This window comes from Dendrobium catenatum, unplaced genomic scaffold (genome assembly GCF_001605985.2).
Source record: "Dendrobium catenatum unplaced genomic scaffold, ASM160598v2 original_scaffold_274930, whole genome shotgun sequence".
Taxonomy (NCBI): domain Eukaryota; kingdom Viridiplantae; phylum Streptophyta; class Magnoliopsida; order Asparagales; family Orchidaceae; genus Dendrobium; species Dendrobium catenatum.
In genome coordinates, this window is record NW_021593325.1 from 1,053,519 (window position 1) to 1,070,648 (window position 17,130).

General features: G+C 35.8%; 1 protein-coding gene across 1 annotated transcript in view; it reads left to right on the forward strand.

Annotated features, from left to right (window-relative positions):
• Positions 1-1,019: 1,019 nt before the first annotated feature.
• LOC110098699 (uncharacterized membrane protein YuiD) overlaps positions 1,020-17,130 on the forward strand; it is a 33,536-nt gene continuing 17,425 nt past the window's right edge. The window contains exon 1 of the mRNA XM_020825600.2: positions 1,020-1,778. Coding sequence (XP_020681259.2) covers positions 1,119-1,778 — 660 coding nt within the window. The 5' untranslated portion in view covers positions 1,020-1,118. The remainder of the gene's footprint in view (positions 1,779-17,130) is intronic.

Below are 17,130 nucleotides of genomic sequence, written 5' to 3' on the forward strand. Positions count from 1 at the left end.
CTTTTTTTCTTGTTTGGAAGAGACACATTGGGTTAAATTTATTTGGCGCAATAATTATTCGCTTAGATTCACTTGTTATACTTGGATGGCTATGATTGGGAAGTTAAAATGTGCAGATTTACTTATTAAAAGGGATATTCAGGTGGCAACATCTTGCTCTTTATGTTAGTGTGCATCGAAAACCTATTTTCATATATATATTTTTGAATGTGATTTCTCTTATTCGGTTCTCACCGCTTTGCTCAATGTTTTGGATTCTTTCATGCTCAGACCAAACATTTTCCAAACCTTTGAATTTATGGAGAATTTGGATCAGTTTAATGCTTTGGAGAAAAAAAATTGCTTCCTTCTGATTAGCTGCACTATTTATCATTTTAGAGGGAATGGAACAACCGCCGTTTCTCCAATGTCGAGGTTGAGAGTGTTTCGATTCAAAAGGCCTTTACTCATGCTATTCATTTTAAATTAAGATGGAAATTTCAAGACAAATTGAAGGAGCATTTTCATGTGATGTGTTTGGTTTCTGATTTCAAGTTTTTCATTGGATTGGAAGGTTTTTGTGTTATAGACAGTGATGAGTTGGGCCTTCACCTCGCCATTGTTTCTATAGATGGTCTTATGGCAACCATGAAATTTTGATGTTTTGCCTAGATGTTGGGGCTCTGTGATGGTCCCGCCTTCCATCTTCATTGTCTTTGGCCTGTGACAACCAGAGAATCCTCAATTCAGTTCATGCTCACTTATCCAAATGTTCATCTGAGACTTATATGATGTTTTTAGGTAATGGCCTATTCCTTTGAGTCCTTTTTGAGCATCATCTCTTTCACTATTTTTTTTGGTGATCGGATTGTGGTGATGGTTTTAGCTCTTTTTGATGTTTTTTCATTTACTTCTTTTTTTCTTACAGATTTTTTATTTTATATTTTAATCTTCTTTGTAATTGGTTTTGATTATTAATCTATTGGCTCTGCCTCGAAATCCCCCCACACACAAAAAAAAAACTATGATTATATTAACAACTGGCAAAATTTCGGGCCACTCGATTCCCTCACTCTCTTTCTCAAAACTCTCGTTGCTCTTTTTCTCCTCCTTCTACAAGCTGGCGACGCATTGCGGCCATGGCGGCCGCCGCTCTGAGGGCCTTTTACCAGATTTCGATTCCCATCCCATACCTTCAAAGCCATAAGACAAAACCGTTCGTCTTCCATACCTCCTCCCTTCACCTCTCATTCCATATCGGCACTTCGCCAAAGCCCTCGTCGCATAAGACCCTAGAATCCCGACACGATTCTCCTCATCTCGCCCCCATTTGCGTCATCCTCCCCTTCTTCAACTCCTTCAGCGTATTTGTCCGATCTTGCCTTTGTGGCGGCGTCGCCGTGGGAGATCACTATGGCGGCGATTATGTGTGTAGCGGCGGCGTCGGCGCGCTACTAATGAGTACCACCGCGGCTGCAGTTTCTAAGGCAAGGGCGAGTCCTTTCCTGTGGACATTGGCGGGGAACCCAACGTTCGTCTCTGGACTTTTGGCGTGGGCGCTTGCTCAGACCATGAAGGTGGCTTTGCATTTCTTCGTGGAGAGGAAGTTGGATATGGGGATTCTTTTCAGCTGCGGTGGGATGCCTTCGTCTCATTCTGCTCTATGTATGGCGCTGACGGCGTCTGTAGCCTTTTGGCATGGAGTTGGGGACTCGCTTTTCCCTGTTTGCCTAGGATTTAGTCTTATTGTGATGTACGATGCAATAGGGGTTCGGCGGCATGCAGGGATGCAAGCTGAGGTGAGCGCATTTTGACCTTCTGTTTCTTATTCATGGTATACAGAAGTTATGCTAAAAAAAATTCCAGTAACCTTTATATTGTCTATATGATTAAATATTACCTTATATGATGCAATATAATGCAGTTCAACTGGTAATTTTTATAGAAATTTATGGTCTACACAAACTATGATCATTAAATTTTCTATACCCTTCATATTGCCTTCTATGATTTAATATTGTTGATATATCATCAAAAAATTATCTTGATCAAGAACAAATCTCGAGGCAAAAAACGAGTTGGAAACTTCAAAAATTTAATTAGAGACCATATGAACTCTGATTTTAGTAAACTTATAGTCGAACTGAACGTCTCGAAAATATGAACCCAGCGATACAAAATTCAACTCAATCTGAGCCTAAATGAGTCCAAATCAAATATCCGAAGTGCATTTAGAAGGTTCAAACTATAATTTGGATTATCAAACGGTTTCCAAACGTGATATGCTTATAGTTGAATCGAGCAGCTCGATGAGATGAATCCAACGAGCCTAACATCATTTTTTTTAATAGTTTATATATTTATAATTAACGAGCCTAACATCATTGAATTGTGATATCTTTAGGGCCTTCAAATGCCTACTAAACGGTCCACGATCAAAAGATTCAATATAGGCCGTTCATTCAAACCAAACCACTTCCAAATTACCCTTGATCTTTCTACTATTTACTGGCCATGCCAATCTCAGAAAACTATAAATAGACACCTTATTTCTCATAGAAAGGGATCCCCCAAGGGAGGAAGGAGGCCTAAGCAAGAAGAGAATGAAGAAAAAGAAGAGAAAGAAGAAACTCCTCCTCGACCACCACTAGATTTCTACTCGACTGCCAACCGACGTTGGAGTTTTGCCCGATCGCCAACTGACGCTGGAATTAAGCAAGAAAGCAAAAAGAAAATGAAGAAAAGGAAGAGACTCCTCGACCACCGCCGGAGTTTCACCCAGTAGTCGACCGACGTCGGAGTTCTACCCGACCACCAACTAACGTCGGAGTTCTGCCCATCCAACATCTTTTGTCAAACTTTCATCTAATGCTGAAGTTTCGCCCGTCGTCAGAATTCTTCCTGTCACCGGACTTTCAGCGGACTTCTACCTGGCATTGGACTTTCACCCATCGCTGGATTTTTACCCGATGTCGGACTTCCGCTAGTCGTCGGATTTCTACCCGACGTTTAACTTCCTCTAGTTGCCAGACTTCTACCTGATGCTAGACTTTCACTTGTCTACAGACTCATACTTAACGCCAAACTTCTATTCAGCTACCAACTGATATCAGACTTCTACTCGACCGCCAACTGATGCTGGTTTTTCTACCCGGCCACCAACTACCGCCGGACTTTTGCATGGCCTCCAATTGATGTCGGACTTCCATTGCCCTCCGATAATTGTCTTTCTAACCACTGTCATCTGCCAACTACGATCCTTACAACTTCTGTCTCCCGCCGACTACGATCCTTCCGACCTTTATCGCCTGCCAACTACGGTTAGTTACGGTCCTTCCGACATCCATCGCCAGTTAATGGTCCTTTCGTTCTTCGTCGCTCGCTGACTACGGTCCTTCCTACCTCAGTCATTAGACAACGATCTTTCCGACCTCCATCGCCCATCAACTATGATCATTCTGACTAAACGAACATGTCAATAGTGATTCTTTGTATTCCCACCATGTAATGTACTTCATATGATATATATCAAGCCAAGGTCTTCCCCCAAGAAAGGGCCTCATTTGTAATCGATCACAAATAATAGTGGATTCATTCAAATTGGGTCAGACCCCGTGATTTTTTCCCTTTTCAAGGTTTTCCATGTAAAAATCTTAGTGTCTCTTATAAATGATGCACCATCTCTTTTTATCTGATAGCATACTGGATCTTTGTATAACGCTAAGACGTTAAACTTTATATTTCTTAGTCGCTGCGAATATTCCGAGACGTAATAGTTTGGCGCCATATGTGGGATTGTGGTTCTTGACTGGGGGAAATTTTTGCTCCAACCTCAAAAGGATGTTCATATCAACGTCCTTGCATCAATTATTATTGCATTAATTTTATGAGAATTAAATGCCGACTAGGGGGCAACCTTGACCACAACCATGATCAAGAATATTCCTCAAACTCTTTCAATATTTAAGACGATATCTTGAGATCATAAATCTTCAAGCAAATGTAATGATTCTTTAAAAAATTTCAAGCTTTATACAGTCCCTAGCCAGACTTCTACTCCTTGGGCAAGGTCTTAATCTCGACCTTAAGAAGACAATGTCAGTCTAAAGATAGACCATTCTTCACCTTTGATTCGGATACGTGCGGTGTTCGCCACCTCCCAATCAAGGCAAAATCGATCACTGGGGGATTCGATTCGACCTCTTTTGCATAAGTTAACGTCATCTAGCAGGGCTTTAAAATACAACTTTGGATAGGTCATACATCATTAGTAGATTCTCTCGACCTCTTCCATATAGGTTAACGTCATCGAGTAGGGCTTTGACATACAACCTCGAATAGGTCATACATCCTTGATGGATTCTCTCGAACTCTTTCAAATTGCCAACTTTTATGGATCTTAGTGCAGTCAATTCATTTATTAAGCTTTTTAATAAAATTAAGAGATAACTTTCTCATTTCAAGAAAATTTGCTGAAATTAATTGATTTTTCATAAACATCACCATCATCTCCACCTGATCAAGATCCATATGATCTTTAGTGTGTTATGTGTATTATGTTTTATTTTTTTTCTGATTCTCTGCTTTTTGATAATGTCAAAGGGGGAGAATGTGTTTGACTGGTTGTATTTGTATTTAAATTGAATATGTTCATATTATATTTGCATTAATTTATATGTTATTTATGTTCTAAAAGATTTGTTTTTGTTTGTTATGTTTTTTTTTTTGAAAGATGCATAAGCAATATTATTAATAGAAAAAGAGATTACAAACTAAGAAAGGGATCACTTTCCTCCTTTAGCAAGCTAATAAAAAAAGGAGGAATAGAATCTCAACTACAATTATTCTAAACAAAATTACTACTATGAACAATATTAACACACATATTAGCTAACTTATTACAATCTTTGCTCACTCTACTAAAAATAACATTCTTGAATTCTTTGAGGAAATCAATCTCTTCCATCACATTTGTAATCAACATCATGGATGAATCTTTATTAAGCTTATGAAGAAAATTAATGACATTTGCTTTGTCACCTTCAATAATAACTCCTTCATAATCTAACATCCAATTTTATAGAATGACCTTTAACGCTTGAATAGCCAATAACTCTAACAGAGCAACATCCCAATGCAATCCCTTGAAACTAAAGGCCAAAAGAAATATTCCTTTAAAATATATGAATACTCCACATACAGTAGCCTCATAGAAAAGAATCAAAGAAGCATCCACATTTACTTTAAGCCAACCGGGCGGGGGAGGGTGCCAACTCTTAATCAACAGCCTATTAGGCTGATTAGCACCCCAGTAGCCCAATTTCAAAGCTCCTTTATCAACAAAAGAAGCAAGAGAAATAATTTGAGAAGCTATTTACAAATAATAGTCTTCCTTTACTCCATGAACATGTTTACACCTCTATTTCCAATTCAGGAAAACCGAAGTGCAATATAATTTTACAAGAAGAGAATTCTTGCCAGTATTTTTTTCCATCCAAATACAACATTCCTTTAAAGAAGCAAATACTGACAACAGTTTGGAGCATCCAACCATCACATGGATGATGTTTTCCGTCTTTAAGCAGCCCATAGGACAAGCATCATCCGTTCTCAATCTTCTATTCATCAAAACAACAATTGTTGGGATTGCTTCATGAAAAATTCTCCACAAAAAAATTTCCACCTGTGGCATAAGTTTGAGTTTTCTAAGCCAACTCCAATAGATATCTCTTCCCATTAAATCACCTGAAGCATTAACTTTTGAAATAACAACAGAAAGTGTTTTCCTTGTCTGAAAATGAATCAACTCCAAACTATCCTTTGTAAGATCAGAATAAATTTGAATTTGAGAAATAATAGTAACCAATTCTTCTCCAAACCAAGTCTTCAATTCTTCTAAGTTCCAGCTTCCATGAGTAATGAATTTATCAAGTTCTGTGTCATCCATCAAATTGATCGAAACAAAAGTTGGCCACCTAATAAGACATTTATCCATCAACCAAAAATCCTTGAGCACATTGATAGATTTTCCATCCTTCACCTTCCATTTAACAATCGGAGCAATAGCCTTATAACCTTTCAACAAAATTTTCCAAACCAAAGAAACACCTTTCTTAGTTTGGGTATTCTAATTACACATCCCATACTTAGTAGCCATAACTTGATACAGTAAGGAAGAAGAACCACTAAGAAGTTTTCAAGCGAATTTAGCTCTTGAAGGGCCAACCTTATTCATGCAAGAGTGAAGTTCACCGCCACCCAATTTACCAGGCAAACAAAGAACATCCCAGCTTACATAATGAATTCCCAAATTACCTTCCTGTTTATGCCATATAAAGTCCCTGCACATTCTATCCAACTCTGAAAGAATGCTCAGAGGAACGAGAGAGTGAGTACTTTGAAATGAAGGAAGAGATAGAATAACATATTTTACTAAAGTTAGCTTCCCGACAATGAAATATACTTGTTGCTCCAAGTTGGAAGTTTACCCAACATCTTTTGAATAAGAAACCCATAATCATCAACTCCAAGCCTTCTTAATGCAATCTTCACTCCCAAGTAAATCATCTCCTTAACCACTCTTAAACCCATTAATCGAGATATCACTTTTTTCTTCCTCTTCTTCACTGAATTTCCAAAAAGAACTACAGATTTATCAAAGTTTATGTTTTGACCCGTCCAACTGCAATACTCTAATAAGATGTTTTTGACCTTCTTAACCATTTTAAGAGAAGCATCATGAAAAATCAGAATATCATCAGCATAGAGTAAATGTGAGATATTAGGAACATTTGAATGAATTTTGATACCAATCTCACTTTCTTTAAGAGCCAATGCATTTGAAAGAAACTAAGAGCAAAGAATAAACAAAAACGGGGATAGAGGGCAACCTTGTCGAAATCCACATAAAGCCTTAATCCAATTAGAATAAGCCCCATTAACCAAAATAGAAAATGAAGGGAATTCCACACATTCCAAAATCAAATTAGAAAACTTAATAGGAAAACCAAATTAATGAAGAACTTGTTTCAAAGTTGCCCACCCCATACTATCATAGACCTGCTCCATATCATCAATCTTAAAAGCAACCAAACATTTTTTTAATTTAGAAAATCTGAATTTGTGAAAGATCTCTTGAGCCAACAGCACATGCTCCGACATAGAATGACTTTTCAAAAAAGTTGCTTGTTCTATAAAAATTAATTTTGGAATAACCTTTATCATTCTATTTAAAAGAATTTTTGCCACAACCTTGTAAATAGATTTGCATAAGCTTATATGTCTAAAATTGAAGGGAAATAAAGGATTTTCAACCTTTGGAGTAAGCACCACTAAGGTCTCTTTTCACTATCATCCATAATTCTAGATGAGAAAAAATGATGAATAGCTTTCCACATATCAAATTTAATGATACTGCAATAAATCTTAATGAAAGAATAAGAGATTTCATCATTACCTGGTGATTTAAATCCACCAAGTTGGTTCAGCACTTCCAAAACTTCATCCCAAGAGATTTCCGCCTCCAAAAAAGTTCTATCTACATCATTTAGCATATTCAAGGGTTGTGGCCAGTCACATAAAGAACATTCCCTATGACTCCATTTGTTGCTAAAGTACTTCAGAAAAACTCCATCAATTTGCTTTGGATCTTCTATCATATCTCTAAACCCATCTTTAATCTTATAAACCCAATTTGAATTCCTCCTACCACTTGCAAAAGAGTGGAAAAACCTTGAATTTATATCACCTTCCGCTAGCCATCTCACCTTTGAACGTTGTTTCCACCAAGTATTCAATCTAGCTAAGGTACAATTGAGTTCCTCCACCTTAGACCTGAGAGAAACCAACTTCTCCGCCGGAAGAAAACCTTCTTTAGCCTCCTCTAACTACAATTCCATGATTTCTTCTTTAAGATGATCTTTTAATGAATTAAGATCTAGAAGCTTAGCCTTACTCCAGAAAAATAAAGCTCTCAATGCCCTTCTAGATTTAGTGTTAAGAACTTCTGAAAAATTGCCAACAGCTTTCCTAGATCAAGCTTTGGCCACCACATCATATGAAGCATGGTATGAAGCCCAAGAATCTTCAAATCTGGTAATCCTCTTTACTTTGAAGTTATTTTTCGAAAGATTAACCAAAATAGGGCAATAGTCAAAAGCCACCCTTGCAAGATATTTCACCACCACCCATTGAGAGACTTCAATTGCTTTAGAGTTCAAAAAACATCTATATAACCTCTCCAAGATCCGAGCTCCATTTGTCTTGTTAGTACATCAAGTGAACTGAGGTCCTATAAAGCCAACATCATGATAATCATTATTGATAATAAGAAAAGATTTCATTTCCTTAGGACGTTGGGAAAAACAAAATCTTCTTCTACCCCTTTTGTCTCAATTTTCCAGCAAACAATTGAAGTCCCCCCACCGTTGAAGGTAAATCCTTGGAGGAATAATGTTCAACTTTCCTCCACACTTCTCTTCTTTTAACAATGTCATTACTCCCATACACAGTAGAGATACGCCAAACACCCTTGTTATGGACAATCAATTTACTGATGGCTTCGTGTATCATGTTAGGATAATCCTAAATAGTTTCAGTAGGTGATTCTTTCTGGGAGGGGGTGCTACAAGTTTTGGGGGGGCTGGGAATCCTTGTGGAAGGCTTAGGGGAGATTTCAGGGGAGATTTGGGGGCTGGAGTGTTGAGGGAGTTGAATTTTGAGTTGTTTATCAGGTGGAGTTGAAATTCTTTGTAGAGAAAGAATGAGAGAATTCTCTAATAACATTCTCTCCACTTATGTGACTCATTCGAAATCACAGACAATATGCAGGATATTATTTGTTAGGTCAAGCTCAATACGAAATGAGTATCACTACATCTTGAATCGTTACCTGAGGTTTGCCTGGATCAGCAAATAATTTGGTCACCTCTTTCTCACTGTACATAATGTGGTTGTCCTAACGAACAAAACAAGGTTGAGACTGGTCATCCACTGGTGAGTGGATGCTTGTATGCTTTAGGAACAAAATCTGCATATATTAAGAACAAGTAATCCTACTAAATTGAATGTGGTTTTACAATAACTAAATTAATCCAAATGACTTATTTACTCACAATTATAATGATTACAAATCCATTTATGTAACCTAGTGGGTTGTCTTTAGAATTCTTCATGGCGATGCCATTGAATTCAGTCACTAGGAATTCCCTAATGAATGCTAGCCAGTTGTAAGTTAAAAAATCATCTATATTGTCAGCAACATTAAGGATTGTAGCAGGTATTCTAAAGTTTGCCATGAAAAAAAAAGGTTTGATAATAAGTATAATATGAATTTCTTCACATGATCTTCTGGCAGAGTAGAGACATCCAGACTTTCAATCTTATGCCTGATGTCATTGGCTGTTTTTTCACTTATTCTAGAGCTCCCAGACATGAATTTAACACCTATATTAGGTAGTCCAATCATAAGGGCAACCTCATCTGAAGTGAATTGTAGCATCCGTCTTTTGATAACAAAACGCTGCTTCCGGATGTCCTACTTGGTGTGGAGCTTATGCACCAGGGGAACATTCTGATGGAATCAAGGTTTAAAATTGCGTAAATAAGCCTCGAGGCATTTTTCGTCCATGAGGCGAGGCGTAAGTCTCGAGACGGTGTGAGGCGTAAGCCTCACGGACGCAGAATTGCATAAATGAGAATTTAAGGGTTTTAGCAGATAAATAATAACAAGATTCTATCATACAATAAAAACATCTAATTAACAAGTGGAATTAGTGGAAATTAAGAAAAGAGATGTAATAAAATCATGTTCCAAAGTACAAAATCACAAAATTATAGTCTATCAAAACTCCCAAAGTACAAATAAGAAGGAACATATATAATCCAATCATGTCCTATCATTAAATGGTTCTTCCATGGAATCCTCTTCTCCAATTGTATCTATGAATGTCATATCTTCATCATCTTCAATATGACACACTTTTCTCTTCCCTGTTTAAGAATGATCATTATCATGTTACTTGCTCACTTGATATAAATATAATATAATAGTATATAAGAAGTTGTGGAATACCTTTATTTGGATGTTGTGTTGCAGAGCTAGTGGATGTGTGTGATGTGGTACTAGTGGATGTGCCCACTTGATCTGCTTCGCCTCTCAAGACATCCACACTTAGATCATCTAGTTGCAAGTCTGATAATGACAAATTTGTCTCATTATCTATGACCACTCATTATCAGATGCCACATCATCACACACCAAAGGGTCCTCATCATCCTTCAACCCCTTGTTTCTCAACCTCTTTTCTCTCAACCTCTTGTTGTGCATAATACACACAAAAGAGTTCATTCTGAGTGTTGAAAGTCGATTTTTTCTCTTTGTTTACACTTGACTATATGTACTCCAGTTTCGCTCACACTCAGAAGAAGAACAAGTGAGGCCCAAAACTCTAACAACAAAACCCTCGTTATCTGGAACATTCGCATAAGGTGCTATATTCTTATGTGAGTCGGATAAGTGTTCCTTCATGCGAGTTACTCCTCCCTTCACCACCTTCTCACAAAAATTGCATTTTAAATACACATACGTCTTCTCGTCGCCTCCAACATCAACTTGTGCACTATATTTCCAAGAAGGGTCACGTCGCAATGACGTATTTGTCTTTTCCTTTCCCCTAACCATGTTTCCTAATGCACAAATGCAAAAACATAAAAAAATCTCAAAAAATAAAAAAACCTTAGATTTTCTATAACTTGAAAAAACTTTCCTTGAACTTAAAAAAATACCTAAAACCTATAATAGAGTGCTTGTAGAGGGCGGCCGGACCCTTCTTGCTCATCGGCGTGAGGTGGCGCTGGCGGGAGAGGCGGCAGACAGCAAACCGAGCGGAGCTGAGCGGAAGTTTTGTGAACAGAAATGGCTTTGCGGGAGGATTTTCGTTCGGTTCACTAGAGCCAAATGGTATAACAGGAGAAACATGTCATTTTAAGTAGGTGGGACCCGGTTTAAAGAGGCATGCGCCTCACATGATATTGCGCAATAGCGCCTTAGAGGTGTGCCTCTTAACCCGTGAGGCGTACACCTTACCTGGAGCCATAATTGCATAGGCATTGAGGCGCTTGAGGGCTGAATTGCGCAAAGGCGCCCCTCTAATTGCGCAATTTTAAACTTTGGATGGAATGGAGGCAATACCAAGAATTGATTAATTTGGAGCTACCTCAGTCTATCAATGGACTGTTGGTCGAATATACTTAATAAATGATTATAAACTTCTCTAAGTGTGGAAATTTTGTATCGAAAATAAATCTTTGAAGAATATCCCTGCAACATTGGGATTCATAATAAGTTAACAAAGTTAGAAAAATAATTACGCATATCGGTACCGAAATGCACTGAGTAGTACTGAAGAGTATATGCACCAGACAAATTTAGTACCGAGCGGTACCGAGCAGTACCTCTCGGTACCATATCGATTGGTACCGAGCAATACCACCAACCGATATCGACTTTGGTTACAGACAAGCTTGGTACCGAGCAATATTGCTCGGTATTTCTTTGTACCGATCAGTATCAAGCTTTCATATATAGTAAAGTATCGATCATAGGTACATATATTTTATATACTATAAAAACCACAAATAATACATAGAGATACCGATCATTGGTTCATAATAAAACGTTTAGTAAAAACAACTCAATTACTGTGTACCCAACAATGGTACACAACGGTAATGCTCTTAATAATTGTATTTCTAACATCCATTTTCTATTAAAATATCCTATAAAACATTTTTACCCCTGGCATTAGAATTTCCAAACAAAACCCTAAACCTAAAACTAAACATTTTATTTACAAAATTTGTTAATAGGAAAGACCATCCAGAATACTTCTACCCTCGCTAAGGTACCGATCTATAATAGTAATGAGCATGGTACCTAAAGAAGTAAAGGTGTCTCGACATAAAATAATGACTAAAGGTATCTTGCAATAAAATATATCCCAAACAACCAAAGACTAAAGGTATCTCGCGATAATATACTGACCTTAGGCATGACTTCAGAATCTCTTTCCCTAAAGAAGGTGATGAGCGAACCCTAAAGCTTCGTCCGATGATGAATAGCACCAAAGAAATTGAAAAGCCTCAATTTTGATTTTTTCCGATAGTGGCCCGCGTTCTTCTTTTCTTTTTCTTTTAAATTTTTGGGTTGGGTCGTCGAATCGTCGGGCCGTACGATTTTTAAAAATGCATGTGCATCATTTCCACTTTTGGCGAGTCGAGTCGGTGGGTCTTCGGGTCACTACGTGGCATCATTTAAATAGCGTCCAGATGTAGAGCTACGATCGGTGTCCACACCCAATAAAAATTCCATGTTAGGTTACATAGCCTGCACCTGCATTATCCATTGTATGACACATTGTGTGGAGGTCTAAAATGCATTTATCATAACATAACATGCATACATTTTATTCATTCAAGTATAAGCTGGAACTCAAACTCACTTGAGTTCCCAAAACTAACCTTTGAATGACATTGTAAGGATGCTCTCACATTAGGCTTAGTGAGAGCAGGTGATACCTAAACAGTGACTGCTCAAGGCATATGATTGGTGATATGAAGCAGTTCATCACACTGAAGGCCAGGTTAGGAGGCAAGGTGATATTAGGAGATAACACCACTATGAAAGTGGTGGGGTCAGATACAATTGGAAACTCTAAACACCTTATGATTGAAAATGTTATGTTAATTGATGGTTTAAAGCATAATTTGTTAAGCATTAGTCAATTGTGCGATAAAGACTTTGATATAAAATTTTTTTCTAATAAATGCATGATTAGCCTAGATGATAAACTTATGTTAGAAGAAAAATGAATGAACAATGTTTACATGTTAGGCTAGAATTGTATTGAATACTCAAATTCCTTGTGTTTAAAAACAATAATAGAAGATTCTTGACTATGGCATATGAGACTATGTCATACGAGCATGAAAACACTTAGGAATATCACTCATAAAGGCCTAATTAGAGGCATATCTAAGTTAGACTTCACTAAGGACCACTTATGTGATGCCTGTTAACTAGGTAAGCATGCAAAATCATTATTTCATTCAATCAAGGATATCAACACCTCTAGGCCACTAGAAATTTTTCATATGGACTTATTTGGACTAATTAGTACAGCCAATCTAGGAGGGAAGAGTTATGGATTTGTGATAGTAGATGACTCATCTAGATTCACTTGGATAAGATTCTTAGTACATAAGAATCAGTTATTTGAGAAATTTAGATTCTTCTCCACTTGGATTAAAAGAAAATTATTCTGTGAAATCTTAATAATTCATACTGATCATGGTGGAGAATTTAAAAATGACAGGTTTGAATCCTTTTGTCAAGAAATAGGAATAAAATATAATTTATCTGCCCCTAGGACCCCCCAGCAAAATGGAATAGCTGAGAGAAAGAATGACATTAGTTGAAGCTGCTAGGGCAATGTTAGTTGAATACGCTCTCCTTATATATTTTTGGGCAGAAGTAGTGAATACTGCTTGTTATATTTTGAATTGGATAAATGTTAGATCCAAACTTAATAAGACATCCTATGAACTCCTTAAGGGTAGGACACCCAATCTTTCCCAGTTATATGTTTTTGGATGTAAATGATTTATCTTAATCAATGGTAAGTCACCCTTAAAAAAAATTTGATCTTAAATCTAATGAATATGTCTTCTTAGGTTATTCATCTGTAGGTAAAGTCTATAAAATCTTTAATAAAAGGACTCTAGTAATAGAAGAGTCTACTCGTGTGGTATTTGATGAATCAAATATGACATCTGAACCTAAACCTGAAGAAGAAGAAGTTGAGGTCATTCAGGGGGTAGAAACCATTGCTATAGGAGATAGAGTAGAACCTCAAGAACAATTGCCTAGTGATTGGATATATTTTTTAGTCATCCTAGAGATATAATTTTAGGAGACCCATCTAAAGGGATAAGAACTAGGCATGAATTTAGGAAGGAGATTAGTCATTCTGCATTTATCTTGATGATAGAACCCACCAATATAGATCAAGCCTTGGGAGATGAATTCTGGATCCTAGCAATGCAAGAAGAGTTAAACTAATTTGTTATGAATGATGTGTGGTAATTAGTTAAGAGACCTAAATAACAAAGTGTGATAAAGTGGGTCTGGATCCTAACAAAAATAAAATGAATAACTCTGAAATATTAGTGTGAAATAAGGTCAGACTAGTAACTTATAGGTATAACCAAATTGAGGGAATATATTTTGAGGAAACTTTTGATCTAGTAGCTAGAATAGAAGCCATAAAAGTGCTATTAGCCTTTGCTTGCTTTAAGGATTTTAAATTATATCAAATGAATGTTAAGAGTGCTTTCTTAAATAGGATAATCAAAGAGGATGTTTATGTTGAACAATCCTCGAATTTGAGAATTCACAATTTTCAAATCATATTTTCAAATTGAAAAAGACATTGTATGAGTTAAAGCAAGCACGTAGGGCTTTGTATGAAAGGTTGAACACTTTTTAATTAGATAAATGCTTTGTTAAGGGTAGTGTAGACACCACCCTCTTCCTAAAAAGAGTAGGAGATAATATACTCATTGTTCAGATTTATGTAGTTGATATATTTTTTGGATCTTCAAATAAAAAACTATGTGATGAATTCTCAAAAATAATGAGTAACATGTTTGAAATGAGCATGATGAGATAACTTAATTATTTCCTTGGATTTAGTATGAAACAAATGGATGATGGAACTTTCTTTAGCAAATCTAAATACATTAAGGATATTCTGAAAAAATATAAAATGGATAATGTGAAGGCTATGAACACTCCCATGAGCTCCACTATTCAATTAGACAAAGATCCAAATGGAAAATCAGTAGATCAGAGAAATATAGGGGAATAATTGGATATCTTCTCTATTTGACTGCTAGTAGACCGGATATAATATTTAGTGTATATCTATGTGCCAGATTTTAGACTGATTCAAAAGAATCTCACTTGACTGCTGTCAAGAGAATCCTTAGATACCTATTGGAACCCCAAACTTAAGAATATGGTATCCTAGACACATCACTTCTTTTGAAATCATAAGATATTCAAATTTTGATTTTGCAAGATGTAGGGTATATAGGAAAAGCATTTTTGGTACCTGTCAATTCATATGATAATCTTTAGTTTCCTGTTCAAATAAAAAATAAAATTCAGTAGCCCTTTTCACAGCTGAAGCAGAATATATAACAGTAGGGAGTTGTGTTGCTCAATTCTTATGGTTAAAACAACTATTAGATATTAGACTACCTGTAGGAACAATCCCAATTATGTGTGACAATACTAGTGTAATTTATATATATCCAAAAATTCATTAGGTATTAGACATCACTTCATAAGAGATCATCTAGCCAAGGGAGATATAGAGTTGCACCATATAGCTACAAGAGATCAATTGATAGTCATATTCACAAAACCACTGACCTATGACACCTTTAGCACCTTGAGGACAAAACTGAGTGTTATAGATATTCATGCTTAATCTAAGAAGAATAAAAAAATATTTTATTTACAAACTATCCCTTCATATATGTTTTTAACTTGCATATGCTTGTTTGTGTACCCGTTTTTATTTTATTTATTATTGTTTGTTAAATTATATAAAAAAAATCTTTTTTTGGTTATTCTTTATGTGTTTGTTCTTATAAATGTTGTTTTTCATTTATGTTAAAAATTATTATTATTTTTTGTTTAAGATGTTTCCTGATCATTATACACACATCTCATTGAATTACCAAAATTTTCAACTTTTTGGTCCTATCGTACTGTACGATCTTCACAAATGCATAAATCACAGCCCATTATTTAATCAATAGTCAAGATTAGCTCACTGATATACACATTGTACTGTACGAATCACTATACGTACTGTACGATCCATGTGTCACTAACTATTGAGGAATTCAATCCGTTTGATACAAAATTGTAAACATTGTACTGTATAATACCTCCCTTCGTACGGTATGATACACGTATCAAACTGGATTGGGATGAATTTAACTCAGTGATGGGGACATCGGTTGGAAAGTCTACCGTCGACGTGGTCGTAGATCGACGGCCACGATCTGCCCGATGTATTTTTGATTATTAGTTTGATCATTTTATTTTGATGTATTTTTATTTCTGCATTTTTCCCTTTCTGCATCACTCAGCCAGTATTATAATAATTGAACTTTCGTATTGTATGAACACCCGTTTGTAAAAAAAAAGAAAAAAAAAACACCCGTTCGTATTTTACGATAATTTTTGTCAAAGGTCGTATCGAAGACTCGGGACGAACGAAATTTTTTAAAAAATAACATAACATACGATGTGCAATCCTCTTTGTATTATAAGGATCCCCTGGGGACTTCTAAATCTAAAGGTATCAATAAGGTCTGACACTAATTTTTATTTTTTAAAGAAATGTCTCCTATGTTTGTATGTACTTATGTTTTCTTTGATTATATCAACTAATATTATTTGACATCATCAAAAAGGGGAGATTGTTGCAATCCAGAATCTCTAATCTGTGATTTTGATAATGACAAATAATATTAATTGAATTATTACTTTCTTTCTTGAATATTTAGATGTTATTTATGTTTATGAAAACTAACATTTCAGCTAAAATACATACCGTTCAAGATTGTTGAAGACTCAAGAATGGATAGAATAGGATATGAAAGAGTCTGTAATTTGTATTTTCTTCAATTTTTATTTCTTGAGTCTGACCACAAAAGAGTGTATGCATATTGGATGACCATGCACACACACAGGGGACATTTTTTTAAAAAATAAAAATTTTTAATGACAAATCATACTATATGATTTTGATTCATTTCATTTATAAAAAACAGTTTTTAAAAATTTTAGGAAAAAAAATTTCATTCGTACTATACGATCTGTATATAAGAAATAGGCTTAACGTTTAATTGGAAAATTGATGCAATCAAAAATTTGGGAGAGGGACCCAAAGTTTTTGATCACAAAAGAGATTACCTTTCTAAGAATAAAAGAAACTTACAAAACTTATAATAATTAGACAAATTAAACAAAACAAAATACAATTTTAATATTATAAAAACTATTACAACTTG